The 17,660-nt window shown below is 37.2% G+C and overlaps 1 protein-coding gene across 1 annotated transcript in view; it reads right to left on the reverse strand.

The window, feature by feature from the left end:
- The window catches only part of LOC109415596 (homeobox protein Hmx), a 232,438-nt gene extending 219,048 nt beyond the window's left edge, over positions 1-13,390 (reverse strand). The window contains exon 1 of the mRNA XM_029862047.2: positions 11,834-13,390. Coding sequence (XP_029717907.2) covers positions 11,834-12,396 — 563 coding nt within the window. The 5' untranslated portion in view covers positions 12,397-13,390. The remainder of the gene's footprint in view (positions 1-11,833) is intronic.
- Positions 13,391-17,660: the final 4,270 nt, after the last annotated feature.

Raw genomic sequence — 17,660 nt, forward strand, 5'->3', positions numbered from 1 at the left:
TTAAAGAGGCTTTCAGCCAGACGCTGGTTCACTAAGAATTCTTTTATGAAAAAATCATCGGATTTTCCAAAAAAGCTTAACCAACTATGTTTATTTGAAGATTCATACATCTTTGCTCAGCAAGTGTATATTTTTCATGTTTTTCCGATTTATACTTTTATTCTCAGTCAACTCCGTAGAATGTTCTGAGAACATTCTACGAAATTGACTGAGACTGGGATCCACTGCTTGTGTGCTTATTCAGTACACAATATCCACTTTAGGGTTTTAATAATTCGTTTCCATGCAAGTTTAAATTTTAAAACTTTTTAAAACAGTCCTCGGACCAGAGATTATGAAAACTTGGGTGTTGGCCTAGTTTGATATGCACATTCCAAATATTTAGTTTCCAAAAGAAAAAAAAAAGAAATGCAGTTGTTCCAGCGATCTCCGCCAGACACTATTTCGAAGATTTTCATCAAATTATTTTTCTGGAATTTCGCCCAAATAAATATCCAAAAGTCCAAGATGGCACGGGGTGTTAATGCAATTGTTTGCCCACGGCAGACCACTGCGTCTGCGTGAGTATTGTGAATTTAGCACTAAATTGACTTCATTGACTTCCGATGCCTTTCCTATGCGTTACACATAACGTCGGAAGTACTGCGCTGTTAACCCTTCCGCGCGCGCGCTGTTGTAAAAAGTACAACACCACCAAAAAACCTCGCTCGTGCGCGCGGTGCAGTTTCGGTTGCTTGATGGCGCGCGTCCTGGAAGGTTAAGAGCATCAGATTACTATACAGCGCACTACTTCCGACGTTATGTTTAACGCATAGGAAAGGCGGCGGAAGTCAATGAAGTTACTTCCGACACCAATTTAGTGCTAAATCCACAATATATGCGGATGGCGGAGTGTTTGGAAATAGACATGCGGCAGAGCGTCACGTTGAGGTTGGTGTGCTATTCTTAATGGCTGTCTGTAAACTGTAAAAAACGATGCTGTATGCGTCCAAATTTTGTACTAGTTCAAATATGGTGAAAACTTCATTTGATTCTCAATATGTCTATATTGCTCACGGTTTTTGGTGAATTCCTGAAAACCCCCAAGCATAAAACGATCCCAGCAACGCCGATGCATATCCTTCACTCCAATGGCGATAACATGAAAGGAGAAAAAGTTAAGCAAACATGTATACATATTTTGCGGAAGCAATCGGCCAGCAGGCAGCGCAGCCGAGGGAGAGGGTAATTGCTACTGGGTGTATAATTTTCCTCCGAAGTTGTTGTTGTTGTTGCTGTTGTGCTGCTGTTGCTACCAACTCATGGACAGACCCGACGGAAAATTTGTTGGAACCGCACACCGAGCGCTCTATTCAGATGTCATGCTAGATCTTGCTGACGAGAGGAGACTGGGAACCGACGACGACGACGGGAATAAAAGTTGTGTGTACATAAATGCGGGGAAGCCATTTTGTCGATTGGGGTGCTTTTTCGCAATTTTAGGGGTCGTCGTCGTCATCGGGTATGTGAGAGAAAGGAAATCTAACCTTTAGGGGTTCGACCACACGGTAGTGCTCAGCTCACAACAATTTGATAGTTCCGGTGAGGCGCAAAACGGAAAACGAGTTAAGGCGATTAAGCTGTACCTAGTAGTGGTAGTAGTGGGCCGGATGTTTTTCAACCGAAATTTGGTGCGACGTGGCACCTCGAATTAACATTTGCAGTTGACGTGTTGAATTCAAGCCGACAAGCATCCGGGTCACTCGAGAAGGAGCATTACGGTGGATATGGTATATCAGATCTCAAGTGCGCCACCCCATTGCCGGTTTATGTATAACTATCATCAGAAACATTCTCCTAATGGAGATCCTAACTATGCCTATTTAAGATTCTCAATGACATGATTTTTTGCGTAAAGAACTAATTATGATCTTCTTGTTTAGTTATTTAGTTCCCAGTTAATTAGTGAGACAGAGTATGGATTACTTATATATTTCATTGATGTTCGTGCCACACTTTCAATCATTTTTTTTTTAAAGGTGATCGACTGTATGTTGGATGTCTTTAGTTATGTTGCTGGATTTTCAGTCTTCTGGGAGAATAAAAACAACCTATATGCTTTCTTGATCCGACGTTTCGGTCCTTATTGGACCTTTCTCAAGGATTCGAAAGGTTTGTTGTTTGTTTTTATTATCTTGTTTATTTGAACTGTAAACCGTCATTTATGTTTAGTTTTCTCGAAATGTTTTTACTTTAGGAAAACTAGTTTAAAAATTTAATATCGGAATCCGTGCCATTATGTGTCGCTATTGGCGCAATTTTCGCCAATTGGAGAGAATTGGGTTGTTTAGTCTATATACTGCTCTTTTCTGTAGCCTAATCAAAAGAGATCATTTTTTTTTTTTTTCAAGTATAACGTGATTTTATTGTGTTCCAATACTTTATTTATTATCAATACTTTGTTTTGATAGTTAAATAAGGAAAACAATTTTATATTTAGTGGATACAATGACAATTTAAATTACTGACAGTTCATCCCGAATAAAAATGTTTCTCCATTCGAACTTTAAATGCATCTTAAGAGTAGTTCCCTTGCATCAAAAATGATGAAATTTTGAATTTCGTCTAATTTTTGGGCGTAGAATCCGATTATTAAATAATCTGGTGAACTCTAGAGAACTCAATTTGGTTAGCGTTTCAAAGTTCCATGAACTCAACTGGTTGCGCTTTCGTAAAAGGTCTCATTCGCACCGCTAAATATCACAAGTGTTCCAAGTTATCAATATGATCCAGATAGGCACGTTGTTCGTGCACTACACCGCCATCGTGGTGCGAAAAACCTAACATCTTAGGAAGGTTAAACAACTTTACAAGCTTTTTCATTGATCGCTATTTCAACACAAACGCCAGTAAGCCTGCCAGTAACATTAGCATTCTATGAAGTATATGTCTAAGCTAAGGTAAAATTCGGCGTCGCCGAATCCTTCAGTAATATCTTACAGATTTTCTCCAAATTTGTCGACTTTTATCTACGTTTTCATAGACCTAACAAATGTTTTCAGATAACCCAAGCAGAGTCCAACAACAAAATGATAGCAAATCGAAAACTCGATTTGTATTCAGCAGTAAATTGATATCAGTTGATATCAGATTTCAAATTTAGATTTCGTTTTGCTGTCACATCGAACTATTAAAAAGTAAGTTTTTCAGTTATTTCAAAACTTATAGGTAACCTTGTATAATACCTCTTAGAATATACCATTAGTTTAATTACACGGTGCGACAAACAATCAACTTTTGTTCTGCCCAGCTCTAAATTTCACCTTTTCTGATTGCTCCCGACTAGAAACTCATAAATCTGAAGTTTTGACCCTCCCCCTACTGGGAGAGGTGAGGGGCATTGATTTGAAATGTTGAAAAATTGAAAAATTCCTAGGTTTTTCGATCGCCATTTCGGCTAAATGCACGATATCAAAAAAGGATAAGGTTGACCACGGAGCTTTAGGGGTTGCGCAACTACCAACAAAATTTCACGAAGATCCGTCAAGCCATTCTCGAGAAACAGTGTTTTTATCAAATGATGTTTTAATGATTTCTAATATTGCACGCAAAGAATCCAACTACTATATGGCACAATTGCTGATTTAACCATGCCGTATTGCATCATGGTGTCTTCGAGGAAGTTTTTCACTACAATTACGTGCCTCTTAACCTGTCGGTAAAAATGATCAATAATCCCCCTATAAGTGAGATAGGAAATTAACTTTTTGAATTTTTAAAGATACCAAGTTGATGTCTTCACAAGAGTTGTAGAAAATGCTGTTCTGAATAACTTTGTCGAAGACGCCAAATTCGTAACTCCGTTAATTTTCAAGACACGTTACGTTTTTAATACCGACGACCCCTTGAAAGTGGTTTTTTCCTCAACAACTTTTTTCGCTTTTGATGCCACAATTCTATTCTCACAGTCCACAGTCTCCAATAGGTTATTCATTTTGACTTTCTAAAAGAGACAATTATTTGTACTTTCGCATTTGTATGAGGTAATTTGCTTACAATTGCCTATAAAGTAGTGCGGGCAAAAGTTCGCACCTAACAGTCTTCACAAAATAACTACTAAGCGGAAAGACAATAATTTCGTTTTTCATTGTTTAACGATTCCCTATCATGTAACCTTCAAAACTGGATTTTATCTAGTTCTTTTTGTAGCTCTAGTAATAAAGCTTTTAATGCAAGTACTTCAATGCGAACATTTGCCCCATACTTGAGGAAAAAGTTCGCACATGATAAAAGATAGTTTAACGATAAAAGATAGTTTAATGGTACAAAGTCAATTTATTTCAAGTTATTTGCCCCGCACTACTTTATAGGCAATTGTAAGCAAATTACCTCATACAAATGCGAAAGTACAAATAATTGTCTTATTTAGAAAGTCAAAATGATTGACCTATAGGAAACTGTGAGAATAGAATTATGGAATCAAAAGTGAAAAAAGTTGTTGAGGAAAATTACCACCCCAAGGGGCCGTCGGCATGGCCGTCGGTAATCAAAACGTAACGTATCTTGAAAACTAACGGATTTACGAATTTGGCGTCTTCGACAAAGTTATTCAGAACAGCATTTTCTACAACTCTTGTGAAGACATCAACCTTGTATCTTGAAAAATTCAAAAAGTAAATTTTTTATCTCACTTTTTGGGGGATTGATCATTTTTACCAACAGGTTAAAAAAAGCACGTTATTGTAGTGGAAAACTTCCTCGAAGACACCATGATGCTAAACGGCATGGTTAAATCAGCAATTGTGCCACATAATAGTTGGATTCTTTGCGTGCAAAATAAGAAATCTTTAAAACATCATTTCGTAAAAACACCGTTTCTCGAGAATGGCTTAACGGATCTTCGTAAATAAACCCCTGAAACACCATGGCCAACCTTTTCCTTTTTTGATATCGTGCATTTAGACGATCGAAAAACCTCGGAATTTTTAGATTTTCCATAATTTCAAATCAACGCCCCTTCCCCTCTCCCAGGAGGGGGAGGGTCAAAACTTCACATTTATGAGTTTCTAGTCGGGAGCAATCAGAAAAAGTGAAATTTGGAGCTGGGCAAAAAAAATTGTCGGACCGTGAATCTACACATTCTTCAGGAACATCGCCTACCAATTTCATGTCCAAGAATAATTGAATTTTAACTTTGTTTTTAATCTTAAGAATTAAACCAATTTTGTAATTCACCTACGAATTATGAAAGTTTTTTTTTTTTTTAATAAGGCAAAGCCAATAAAATTTTTCTCATTGTCACTGTGCTCGTTGACTCATCAGATGATGAAAAAATACACGAACAATAGTGCAACATTATGGAACACTTCTGATTTTTTTAAAAAATGGGTGACTTAGATTTTACCTTAAACTTTTCGAATTTCATCAATAAATCACGTTTGATTCCTTTCCAAATTCTAAATTCCACTAACACTTTCCGAGGGTGGGTGTGACTTAGTGTCAGCCTAAATAATGTTTGCATGGACTATTTCAGAAAGACTGCGAAACATACACTCCCGATCAAAAGTTTGGGGTCACCCTCTCAAAAACATGTAATTTTTTTGCCCATATATCGCCCATTTGCGTATGATTTCAAAACCCTCAGTCTCATTCGAAAGGTAATTAGTCAAAGTAACTTCGAACATAAATTAGGTGAAACTTTTACAAAAATATTTACGGCAGCGTCGCTGGAAATTGTTTCGACCAAATTTTAAGATGAGATCGAAGAACCTATTTTCTATTAGCTTTACACTGCTTTTTGTCGAAATTGGCTAAAAAATCTAGGAACAAAGTAATTAAGTAAATTAACTCTTGATGTTATCGACCAAAAGTTTGGGGTCACTTTCGAAAACATGCAAAGGGGATTTGTTGATATCTTCGTCATCTATAGTTCAATTTTAATTCTTATTGACTCATTTCAAAGATAATTAACTAAATTTACATTTGATGCCTTTAATTTAACGTATTCAATTATTTTTATAAATAAAAATGTTATGTAAAGTTAACACATTTAAAAAAATGAGGAAATTTTAAGTTAAGTTTTAGTATGCAAATTTTAACAAATATGTGTAGTTCAATGTCTATACAGTAAGTACCATGCTTCAAATAAGCCAAGAAGAATTAAAATTCGATGAAATATGACAAATATACCAACGAAATACTTTTTCCATGTTTTACGATAGTGGCCCCAAACTTTTAATCGATGACATCAAGAGTTAATTTTCTTAATAACTTTTTCCTTGGTTTGTTAGCCAAGTTCGGCAAAAAGCAGTTGAAAGCCAATAGAATATAGTTCATATTACTGCTTTCATCTTAAAATTTGGTCGACCCAATTTCCAGCGACACTGCCGTAAGTTTATTTTATTTTATTGATGCACAAGGGGGATCATAGGGCCAAGTCTCACATGCAAGTCCATAATACACCTTTGAATTTGGGAGTATGCATAGCAACCTCTTTAGCCCTGCGGCTTTTAAGTTTTGTGGATTGGGAAAGGTGGGAAATCGATGTGTTGTATTGAGCTGTAAGAGAATGCGTTGTTAGTTAAATGGTCAACGTAATTTTCCTTTGGGTCGCTTGTTTGGGGTAAGCGTTTTGAACATACTGGTTTTGTATGAATCTGGGTTGCTCTTCCCTATTTTCGATCGATCGTGTTGTTGTTGTTTTTTTTGTGGTAGGTTAGTTGTGATTAAATTTCGGTTATGTTCTTGGAATGCTGCTTCTTCCTCATTGCCATCTCCATCTAAATACGATAAGCCTATGTCATTTGGCTATCTGCGGTTGCTAGCAAATCGTCGTTGTAGTCCAAATTCACCATCTCCTGCTACAATTGCTTCGTCGCTTTCTTAAATTCGGCTCTGTCATTATCAATGTCCTTCCAATTTCAACGAACATCCTTCTATATCCACCTCTTGTCTACCGCTGGATTTCCACGTAAAATAAGATCTTTCAACTTTTTTCCCGGGATTTTGTAGATTAGTGCTTTATGCATACTTCCTTTCCTGACATTTCGGAGCACGGCTTTCTGAACCGAAGGGTAGGGCAGCGACACTGCCGTAAGTTTATATACATTTTTTTAGAAAATTATGCACCTTTGGGTTAAGTTTACAAACAAATATTTTTGTAAAAGTTTCATTTAAATCATGTTCAAAGTATCTTTGACTTATTATCTTTTGCATGAGATCTAGGGTTTAGAAATCGGATGCAAATCAGGCCAAAACAAATGACAAATATGGTGTTATGGGATGAGAAAAAAAAATAACATGGGTTTGGGACCCTAGAAGTGTCATAGTGAAAGAATTTTTCAAAAATATTGAACCGGGCCTTCACAGTTTAAAACCGAAGTTTGTATGAAGAACTTGGGGTGTTCAATTGATATGTGCATTAGAACGTGCCGTCCATATTTTTAGGCGTTTTCGGTATTTGGGTTAGTTTTGTTATTGCCTAACGCCTAAATATACGCACTGTGCGTTTTTATGCACATATCAATTGAACACCCCAAGTTCTCCATACAAACTTCGGGGTTGAACTGCGAAGGCCCGGTTCAATATTTTTCAAAAATTCTTTCACTATGACACTTCTAGGGTCCCAAACCCCTGTTATTTTTTTCTCATCCCATAACAAAATTTAGTGTTGAACGGTGTTATTGCAAAACTTGCCATTTGTTGCATTCTCCATGCTTTTCTTATGAGATGTGCAACAATTAGCGAGTTTTAAGGTGTGCAACAATTGACAAGTTACCCTAGTACACTAAATCAGCATTTCTCAAACTATGGGTTGCGACCCACTGGTGGGTCGTGGACTATTTTTTGGTGGGTCGCGAATGCTACGGCGATATTGTAATAAACGTCCCAATTTATTCATGTCATGTTTTTACAATTAGTATTATCATGAATTTGATGTTAACTAAATAAATGAAAAAAATGAATGTTTTTACAATTTACAAATACTCTCTAGAAGAATCACCAGTAATCTCCAGAAATTAGGTTTCACTCTTATTCAAACTTTTGTATAATAACTGGACATCGATTTGAAAACACTATAAGTTTTCAGTCAGAAGGTTTATAATTCTGAAAAAAAAAATATTTTTTTTTTATTGTGTATTTTAACTTAGATGCTAATTCTACACTCGAAAAAAAAAATAGATTTTCCTAGTCTTCTAAAAACAAAGTGTTCAAGTTGTTGCTAGAATTTTGTATTTTCAGTTTCTTAGTTAGATTTACATGCAGGCCCGGGGGCCCGGGGCCCGAGCAGTTGTGGAGGCCCCTTGGAGGTACAAATGCGATGAGCAATACAGTTTTTATTTGTTTTTGAGCTGTACATGAACCAAAATTGTTTTTGTGGGGGGGGGCTAAAATGTGGGGGCCCAGGGCGCTTCCCCCTCCTCCAGCCCCTCCTTAGATCCGGCCCTCTTTACACGCCGAATTTAGCAGTTCGAATTTTAGAAATATTTTGATACAGAGAATAGCCAAAATGATAGAGACAGGCAAAATTTTCACTTACCAAAAATTGTTCAAGTAGCCATAACTTTTCGAAATGTTCATCAAATATTCTCATATTTTACTGTAAATTGATCAACTATTTGTGTATCAGTGTTCAAAATATGGAAAAGATCGGGCTATTCTGCACGAAGTTATAAAAATTCTACAAAAAGGTATAACTATCCGATAGCTAACTTTGAGCTGTTATATCTCCGGATTCAAAGAACCAAATGCAATGAAATTTTGACCATTTATGACTTAATAAGCTATGAAAAACTTTTGATGTAACTTAAAATTCTTAACACGGATGAACGATTTCTATTATAACAGCCAAACTTTCAATATTCAAGATGCTAACTTTTGTTCATTTAAATTTTCTCTTATTGACTAGAATAGAAATATGACTAAAATATATATATGTTTTGACGGAAAGGAACAACAAAGCTGGAATGCATATTTTAAAAAGACTAATTTACTAAAAAAAATCATTAACCAAATAAAATTGTTATATCTTTTTCTGTTATTAACAATTTCAAGTTTAATCAAATGTTTTTCAAAGCTAATAAGTCATAAATGGTCAAAATTTCGTTGCATTCGGTTTATTCAATCCCCAGATATACCAGCTCATAGTTGGCTATGGGTTAATAATACCTTTTCCTAAAATCTTTATAATTTCATACTGAATAGCCCGATCTTTTCCAAATTTTTGCCACAGATACACAACTAGTTGGTCAACTAAAAAAAAAGAGAATATTTGATGTACTTTTCGAAATGGATGGACATTTTTTGGAAAGTGAAAATTTTGCCTGTCCCGATCATTTTGTCTATCCCTTGTATATCAAAAATCAGAAAACAAATTACCAAAGACAACTTACGAACGTTTGGTAATTTCCACCAAATCATCTGTTCATTTCTCAACCCAAAATTTTTGATGGTTTTGAAAACAAAATAACGTAAAACACGAAACAAAATGCTTGATTTCATTCCCTCTCATTTTGAAGGATTTTTTGTTAAAGTTCTGCAGAAGCATAAATTGACACTATATCTTCAAAGACTATAAATTTATTGCTTTGATTCTGAAATTTCTGATACTTAGAATACCTAAATTCTGTAATGTGTGGGGTAGTTCATGGACTGGTTAAATTTGTATTAGAAATTTTGTAACGTTAGTTTTTTAAAAACTAGGAAATCGATAAAACGTATTTATTCAAAAAGTTAGCCCATTTTTAAATGGCTTATGTTATGACAATACAAGTTGGTGGGTCTCCAAATTCCATAACAATCGAAAGTGGGTCGCTCACTTAAAAAGTTTGAGAACCCCTGCACTAAATTATTACTCCATCCGACTTAACATTTTCAGGCGCAATTTAGGACACACATTACGTGATGTATATTTGGAAACTACTGGCCGAAATTTCTTTCCACCTCAGCTTCCTTAACGACAGATCTCTCTTACCATTCTTGACATCCACCCTCTGCCGAGTTTTTGTCTAAAAACAGAATAACGGATATTCTGGTTTTACGATTTTGAGTCGCACGGATTTTTTGCGTACACTTTCACATGACAAGCAATCGCCAATTCACTAATGAACAAAAATAAATGTAAATCGCAAAAACGAAGCAAATAAAATATGTTTTGGTCACTTCATCAAACAGCTGCAAATATTCTGCTTTTGCATCCAATCTATTTCTTAACTCTAAAAAATCTCACCATTTGAAAATATGTATGAATTGTTTTTTTTTTTACCTTTTCACTATTTTATTCTACTATCTTAGCATGAGCTTCCGAAGTAAAATCTCGCACACTTTTAATAAATTTCGCCAAATTTTTAAATATACTTTATTTTAAAAATAACTAATTGCCTTGAGATTTTTTTTTTTTTTTTGTGAACTGTGTGGAAAGGCACACAACAACACAGTTACCCAAAGTTTTGCTGTTAACAGCATCAAATTGGCCAAGAAATAATAATACCCCGGCTGTTTACACCATTTCATTGCGGAAACGAAGAATTTACAAAACTACAATCTACAAATCACTACAAAACTGAGTGAGTACTACACTGATTGTGTCCTATTTTACACATTCTAAAATATAGCAAAACTGTTTTTGACATTGTATGAACGTAGAAAGCGTTTAATAAGGTGAGCGTACACGTGTCAAAAAAATAAAGCCTGTATCTGCAAGAATCGGGACACAGAAATACAGCTGTAACTCTGCAGTGGATTTGGTCTGGAAATATCTTAAGGTGTGTTAACTTCACCTGCAAAATTTCATGTAAATCGGTGCAGAACTTTTAGTTGTAGTAATGAAATAGTAGAACGTGCGCCAATGAATTTGTACAACACCTAGTTTAGCTTGTCAGCACAGTAACTTTCGAAATTGATAAAGGAAATGGCTAAAATTTTAAACACAAGCCTCTTCATACACATTCCTTGCATGGGTAAAATTTCAAAAAAAAAAAATCGATGCTCTATCAACAGTTTTATAGTCAAAACAGGTATTGGGACTAACCGTGATTTTAGCCATTTGAACAGCAATTAGTGAGCACCCCTTATTCCAAAAAATGAATTTTGCAGGCATAATATATACATAATCTACAATCTTCTGTGAAAATTTCATGGAAATTGACAGAGGCATTTAAAAGCTATGAATAGACAAGCGTCGCAGATGAAAAACACGAAACATTTTACTCATACTCACTCTCATCAACACTGGTAGCTTTCAAACCAGATGATGAAACTGGATGAAATTTTGTAAGAAAGTGTCTTAATAAGTATCATAACTGTTTACGAAATGTCATAACAATCAATACAGTACTTTGAGCTGTAGCGGAAAGGAACCAACAATCATGCGAATGAAAATTGGTCATGACTGTACAAAATGCTAAAAGCACGTATTTTTGTTTTTCAGCCACATTTAAAAGTGATGTACTGATTTTTTATGAAGTTTGGCACAAATAATAAACATAAAATAAAACGTTCTTAGTCAATTTTTTTACCAATTTTACCGATTCATTGCAGAGTTACAGCCGTATTTCTGTGTCTTGATTATTGCGGATACAGGCTTTAAACACAAATCACTGATGACATATAATGAACATCGAACAATGTATATATTAATATAACTTGATTTCACACATTCGAAAGAAAAACTTATCTGAGCATCATTTGATACCACATTTACGTTCAAATTAATTTTACTTTTATAATAATGTTGTGAGACAGCTGTTAATTAGAGCACTTTTCAGATTGTAACTCCTTCGTTATTCACCAAGTACTGATTTATAAATAACTTCGCCTCATTATTCAGTAGCACAGCTTCAGTTTTTCCACCTACCTGGAAAGCATTGTAACATCCTGCGGACTAGCGGCACCGTTGACACTTCCGTTCGCATTCGATGAAGCTACCGCCGCTGCAGCTGCGGCCGCGGCGGATAACGGAAGCGACGGGATCGGGGTTATCACTCCTTTCTTCGAGCTGGGCTCATTCCGACTGAGAATGCTCGAAATTGAAAAACTAGTGTATCCAGGTGTTGCTGCGGTTTTCCCTAGAGTTGGGGGCCCTCCTCCACCCGACTGCGAGTGGGAATCCGTCGACGACGGTGGAGTTTTTGGCGGGCTCAGCCGAGATTCCGGACTGTGCGAGAAGCTATTGTTATTATTACTTAAGCCACTGGCTATACTGTGATAGTTGTGTTGACTAGTTGCACTATGATGCAGGTGACTAGAAAGAGCCGTATGATGCAGGTGGCTGAGGTGCGGATGAGAGCTGTCCGGTGAGGATATTTGCTCGTCATCGCTGTGTAAGCCACGAGGGCTGTCTGAACCTACGGCTCCACGAGGACTCGGCTCTGGACTTGACACCACATTAACATCGATATCCAAATCGGGGGAAGACATTGTATTGTAACCGCGAAAAATGCGAATCTACTATTCCAATCACTGTTGCTTCTATGTCAATTATTCTCAATTACAATCGATTTTTGAAGTATCACCAAATATCACTCAAAACCTCATTGACTATTCCACGCACTTGAATATCTTCAAACCGCATCGAGCCAATTCAAATAATTGCAATCACTACCACTGCACAATCTTTTGTAATCGCCATCCTTTTGTGTCCCGACACTTGTGTTCAAACGCTTCTGCTAAACTAAATCCCAGTCTGCTCTCGCTTCTCACTGTTCTACGATACGTCCGATAACACCGTTTCGTTCTCTACCGGCCGACCACCTTGCAACGCCCGTCATCGTCCACGACCAGGATATCCACTACTGGTAGAACACACCCGAGCGACAGAACACACGTTGTTTACTCGTCGGCAGCGTTCAAATTACAAAATGAGTTTAACATACAACAAAATCATTAAACCCCATTTAACAAACAACTTGTGAATCGCTTGTTTGTTTTGTTATGGATTTTATTGCCGCTGTGCTTCAGAGTTCTACACCCTTCGCTCACGCGCTCACACATACACGTGTTCCTTCCGAGTCGACACGGGCGGCAGTGGCAGCACTCCGGTTTGTATCCTCTGGCCACCGATGGGCAAGGATCTTCCACGGGCGCCAGAACGGAAAGGACGAAGCAGAAACGAACGAAACGGCGCGAACTTCGAAAAGTGCGTTCATGTTCGAAAATGGGTGGAGCCAATGCTTTCATCCCCTACCGAGCAGCCAATCGGAGCAGCGCGCCAGCATGATTCGCTTTGGTGGTGTGTGAATCCATGCAAAACGCAAACGGCAATTGCGATGGTGGTTGTTTGCACGTGAGGGGTTGAATGAGTTTTAATTTCATTTGAATTTCGGAGGGGATTTGGCAAGCTTCATCTTTATGCTGGGAGGGCACTTTGGCTTCGAGTGGAAGGATGCTTGCATGTGTGGTTGGAAATGGAATTGGCCACAGTTTTTTATTACCACCTTGGAAGATTGCATAGCGTTACTTTTCTTATGATTACAATTGTACCATTGTACGAATTTGGATGTGCTCTTGCATATTTGCTAAACGATATTTTTTTTCTCTTTATATCTCTGCATGATTTTTTTTATAAATGAGATACTCATTTTGAAATGTACGCATGAGAGACATAGGTAATTTAAAATAAATAAATAGTTTTCCTTGAACATAGTTCGAATGAGCTAAATTATGACTCTAGCCCAAAACATTCTATATATTAAAGTTAGGCATTCCGAAAAAAAGTATTGCTATTGTTAATTTTCTCTTCATATTAAAAAATGTTGATTAACAATTCAAACATTTTCTACTTTGTTCGGAACAAGGTTCGGAATATGTCCTAGAAACGCAACTAAGCAATTAATCACGATTATTGAGTTGTCAAAAGATCATTCAGCTTGTTAGTGGTGGCTAAAATCTTGCCTGTCCTGGTATCTTAGAAACGGAAGAAACCCCGTTCCTAGACCGCTCTGTTCCACACAACTCCATTCAAGTCATTAGACTCTTGAGCAACTCCTATACCTTTTCCCTGTTGCACCGTCAGAGAAATAGAAAAAAGAACATTGATCGTAGGCTGACGTAGGGAAGAAAGGGGCTGAGTGAGTTTGCTGCAAAACTAAGAGTTTGTTCTCCAGCAGAAGTGGCTCACAACAGCGTCTGTTCTCCATACTAAGGGCGGCTGACCGGCACCCTTGTGCTAGGTTTTGGCACAGTAAGTTTAGAATTTTGTAGATCATAGTATGTCATTGTTAGATTACCTTAAAATAAACTTATTCTCTTTTGTCATACCAAACCGAGTGAGACGTTCTTACTCTTTAGCCCCAATAGGGCACTGCACTGTTTTGATTTTGTATGGGATTTTGACGTTTCTTGGCCTTGTTGTTTACATAATTTCTGTGAGAGTGAAAGAGAAGGAGAGAATTTCTTGATGTGCCCTTATAGGGTTATGGGCCGTATCATTTGCTAAGGATATAAGTACACAGGGACAAATATTTGAGATGGAAAGAATTCAAACAACAACATATTTATGTATGACGGTAATAAAAATTCGATCGCTTCAAACAAGATGTTTGTTCATTGTTTTTTTTTTTTGATAAATACGAAGTTTTCGAGTAAGCCCTGATCACGATTTGCTTGAGTAGCGATCCCATGGTGGGGTTCTCCAGTTAGCCTAGTGATAAGACTTTGGAATGCCAATCCGGAGATGGTGGGTTCGATTCCCGTTCCGGTCGTGTTATTACTCCAAAGGGATTATCCCGTGACCCTCGCTGGGGGCAAAACCTAACTGGGTTTCCAAACTTTTGGTCAGAGGGAGGCTCTTTGTGATAATCAGAAGTCCAAGCACTACTAGCACTTTTTCACAATTTATTATAAACTCACGATGTGTTTTGTGTGGGCGTTGGGCCCGGCTGGAGCTGGCGACTCGCCAGTGGCGAGAGAGATCAACAGATCTTGCAGGTAACTCTCGATGAAGTGGTCTGGGCTCTTTAGCTCACTGTGCGATGGGATGGGTGCACTGCTGGATTTCAACGTGGTCTGGCTTATCACCAAGGGATTGTTTGGGCCTCGTTGCTTCCCCGGGCAATTCCACGGGCTCACCTGGACAATTATTCCACGTCCTCTGGAGTACTTTGCCCAGTTGGTGTTCGCTAAACCACTAGGCGAAACTTTAATGGGCCCTAACTTCGTTTAGGGATCAGGAAGGCCAAGAGTTCTTTGTCACATTACCTGCCCCGGATGAATTCGCTGGTAATACACCTTTTCCACTTGAGTCTGAGCCACTTTAGGCTAGTGAATACTTTATACTAGCTCATAACTTTCACTGTCTCTTCAATACTTGTCAGTCATGTCTAACTTGTTTGCTGTTTTCAGTGGAAAAGACTAGCAAACTAACTCGTGACCAATCCCACTTTCCCTCCTTTCGCCTTCTTTTGCCCACCTCCTTGACCTCTCCTTTTCACAATTCCATCCGTTAATTAAGCACCTCACGGTGTGTTAAAACAGGATTATTATCGCACTTTCATGAACCTAAAATATTTTTTCGTTATTAGTTAGCCTTAGTTGTATATATTGAGATTCTGGAGGTTAAAAAATCTTTCATCGGGGAAAATTAAAATAAATTCGATTTTAGTAGTTTACCACTTTTCCCATATGATATGGTATTACGCAAATCTGATGAACCTGAACTCCGCTAGAAAAAGACTCCTTTCTATTAATAAATTTGAAACCATTTACGAATTTAAAAGTCTTTACAACGAGTTTGAATTTGTTTGGCGTTCGTTTCATGTGTCCAGCCCACTGCAGTCTGCCGAATGTCATAAATCATAAAAGTCTACATTTCTTCCATTTGTCTGGCATATAGATATTTACATTGGAGGTAAACAAATACTTCCCATTAGTGCGACTCATACATTTGAGAAAGCGCCATACTCCTGTGACTCGTAGCATTTGCAGCACATACTCTAAATGTGCTAATTTGCCTGAAATGGAGGGTATTGGTTGCACATACTTTGCATGCCAAACCATGTAACGATACACCTAAACGACGATCACACGGCCTAGAAAGATGCTTCGATTGGGAAATCATTAAATAAATATGGTGACTTAATCACGCGTATTTTTTCAACATTCATGTTAACTGTACATTTACTTGTTTTGAGCTAGTTTAGCAGAAATATTGATAGCTCTTCGAATATAATAAGAACTTTTATTTATATTGTGCTGTGATTTTGCTGGGCTAACAAGTGAAAATTCATTCTATGAATACTTTTGTTTGCATGTAGGACACATAGGGCCGATTTCTTCACCCTGGCTTAAGCGTTAAACCGGGTTTAACTATATGGGTAATCCTGGTTTACCGGTTAATCAGAGGTGAAGAAATCAGCCCTTAGAGAATAGCTTTTGATTACTCTTTCGGCACACGCCCTTGATACACGTACTTTAAGGTAAGCACATGTAATCACTTTTTTATTGTGAAATCAACCAATGTTTGATTGAAACAGTTTTAGATTTGATAATGATGAACCCGGGCATGTTAGCGGAATACATGTACGTAAACAGAATATCGGAAACAGAAGATGCCTCAGAGTTGAGGTCGAAATACGTATGTATCAAAGAATGCAAAATCGTAGTGCAATTAAAAGGAACAGTCCTTAGCTTTATTTTCTGTATTTACTTCGTTTTAGACATGTTCATTGTTGTTCATGCTGAGAACAAATTTAACTAAATCTACAGATAAAATGAAAATAGAAAATGTAGAAGACACATTCTACCGTGACGTTACAACGTTTTGACGCATTCGTAGTCAGATTTTCCTCTATAACTCATGAAAACGAGCGTAAACCGCGAAATATTTTTTCATATTCGGATTCCTTGTAAAATTTCTGATATATTTGACCTATTGAACATTTAGTTTTCATTAGAAAAACGTGTTTCAAATGCGTATTTGTAGCGTGACGTTACAACGCACTAGAATCCGACCCTCTCTAACGCGCTACCAACATCTTAAAAAATCTGCTCGGATTTTTATGTTATTCTGAATTTTTTTTCCACCATTGAAATTTATTGGTTTGTTCTTCAATTCAATGGAATAAAACATTTAAATTTCGGATTTGTTTTTGAATGATCGACTTTTACATTTCGTGACGTTACAACGCCCGTTCAGTTTCAAACAGGGTTCTGCTCGCGTTGTAACGTCACGAAAATGCACATCATGTTAGAATCAGAATAATCAGCCAAATTTACCCGAATTTGTGAATATATCATTGCATTATCTTCACTGCTTCAAGGGGAACTTTATTCTATTGAAAATCCGTTTTGTGATAAATGGCTCGGAGGGCCAAGTTATTGCTATCAATAGTATGAATACTCCTTCATGAAGGTTAATGACACCGACACCCATCTTTGGTTTAGTATCACCCATATTCTTCTAGTTTTGTTCCAAAGACTAGCGCGCTGAGATCCGTTATTTTGCACCGCCAGATATTTAAATTTTTCAGCATATAACTCATCACGCCATCGAGATAAGGCACATTCTACCGTGACGTTACAACGTTTCTACGCATCCGTAGTCAGATTTTGTACTTTAATTCATAAAAACGACTGTAAACCTCAAAATATTTTATCATATTCAGATTCCTTGTAAACATTCCGATATGTTTGACCTGTTTAACATTTAGTTTTCATTAGAAAAATTGGTTTAAAATGCGTATTAG

Source organism: Aedes albopictus, chromosome 1 (genome assembly GCF_035046485.1).
Source record: "Aedes albopictus strain Foshan chromosome 1, AalbF5, whole genome shotgun sequence".
Lineage (NCBI taxonomy): Eukaryota > Metazoa > Arthropoda > Insecta > Diptera > Culicidae > Aedes > Aedes albopictus.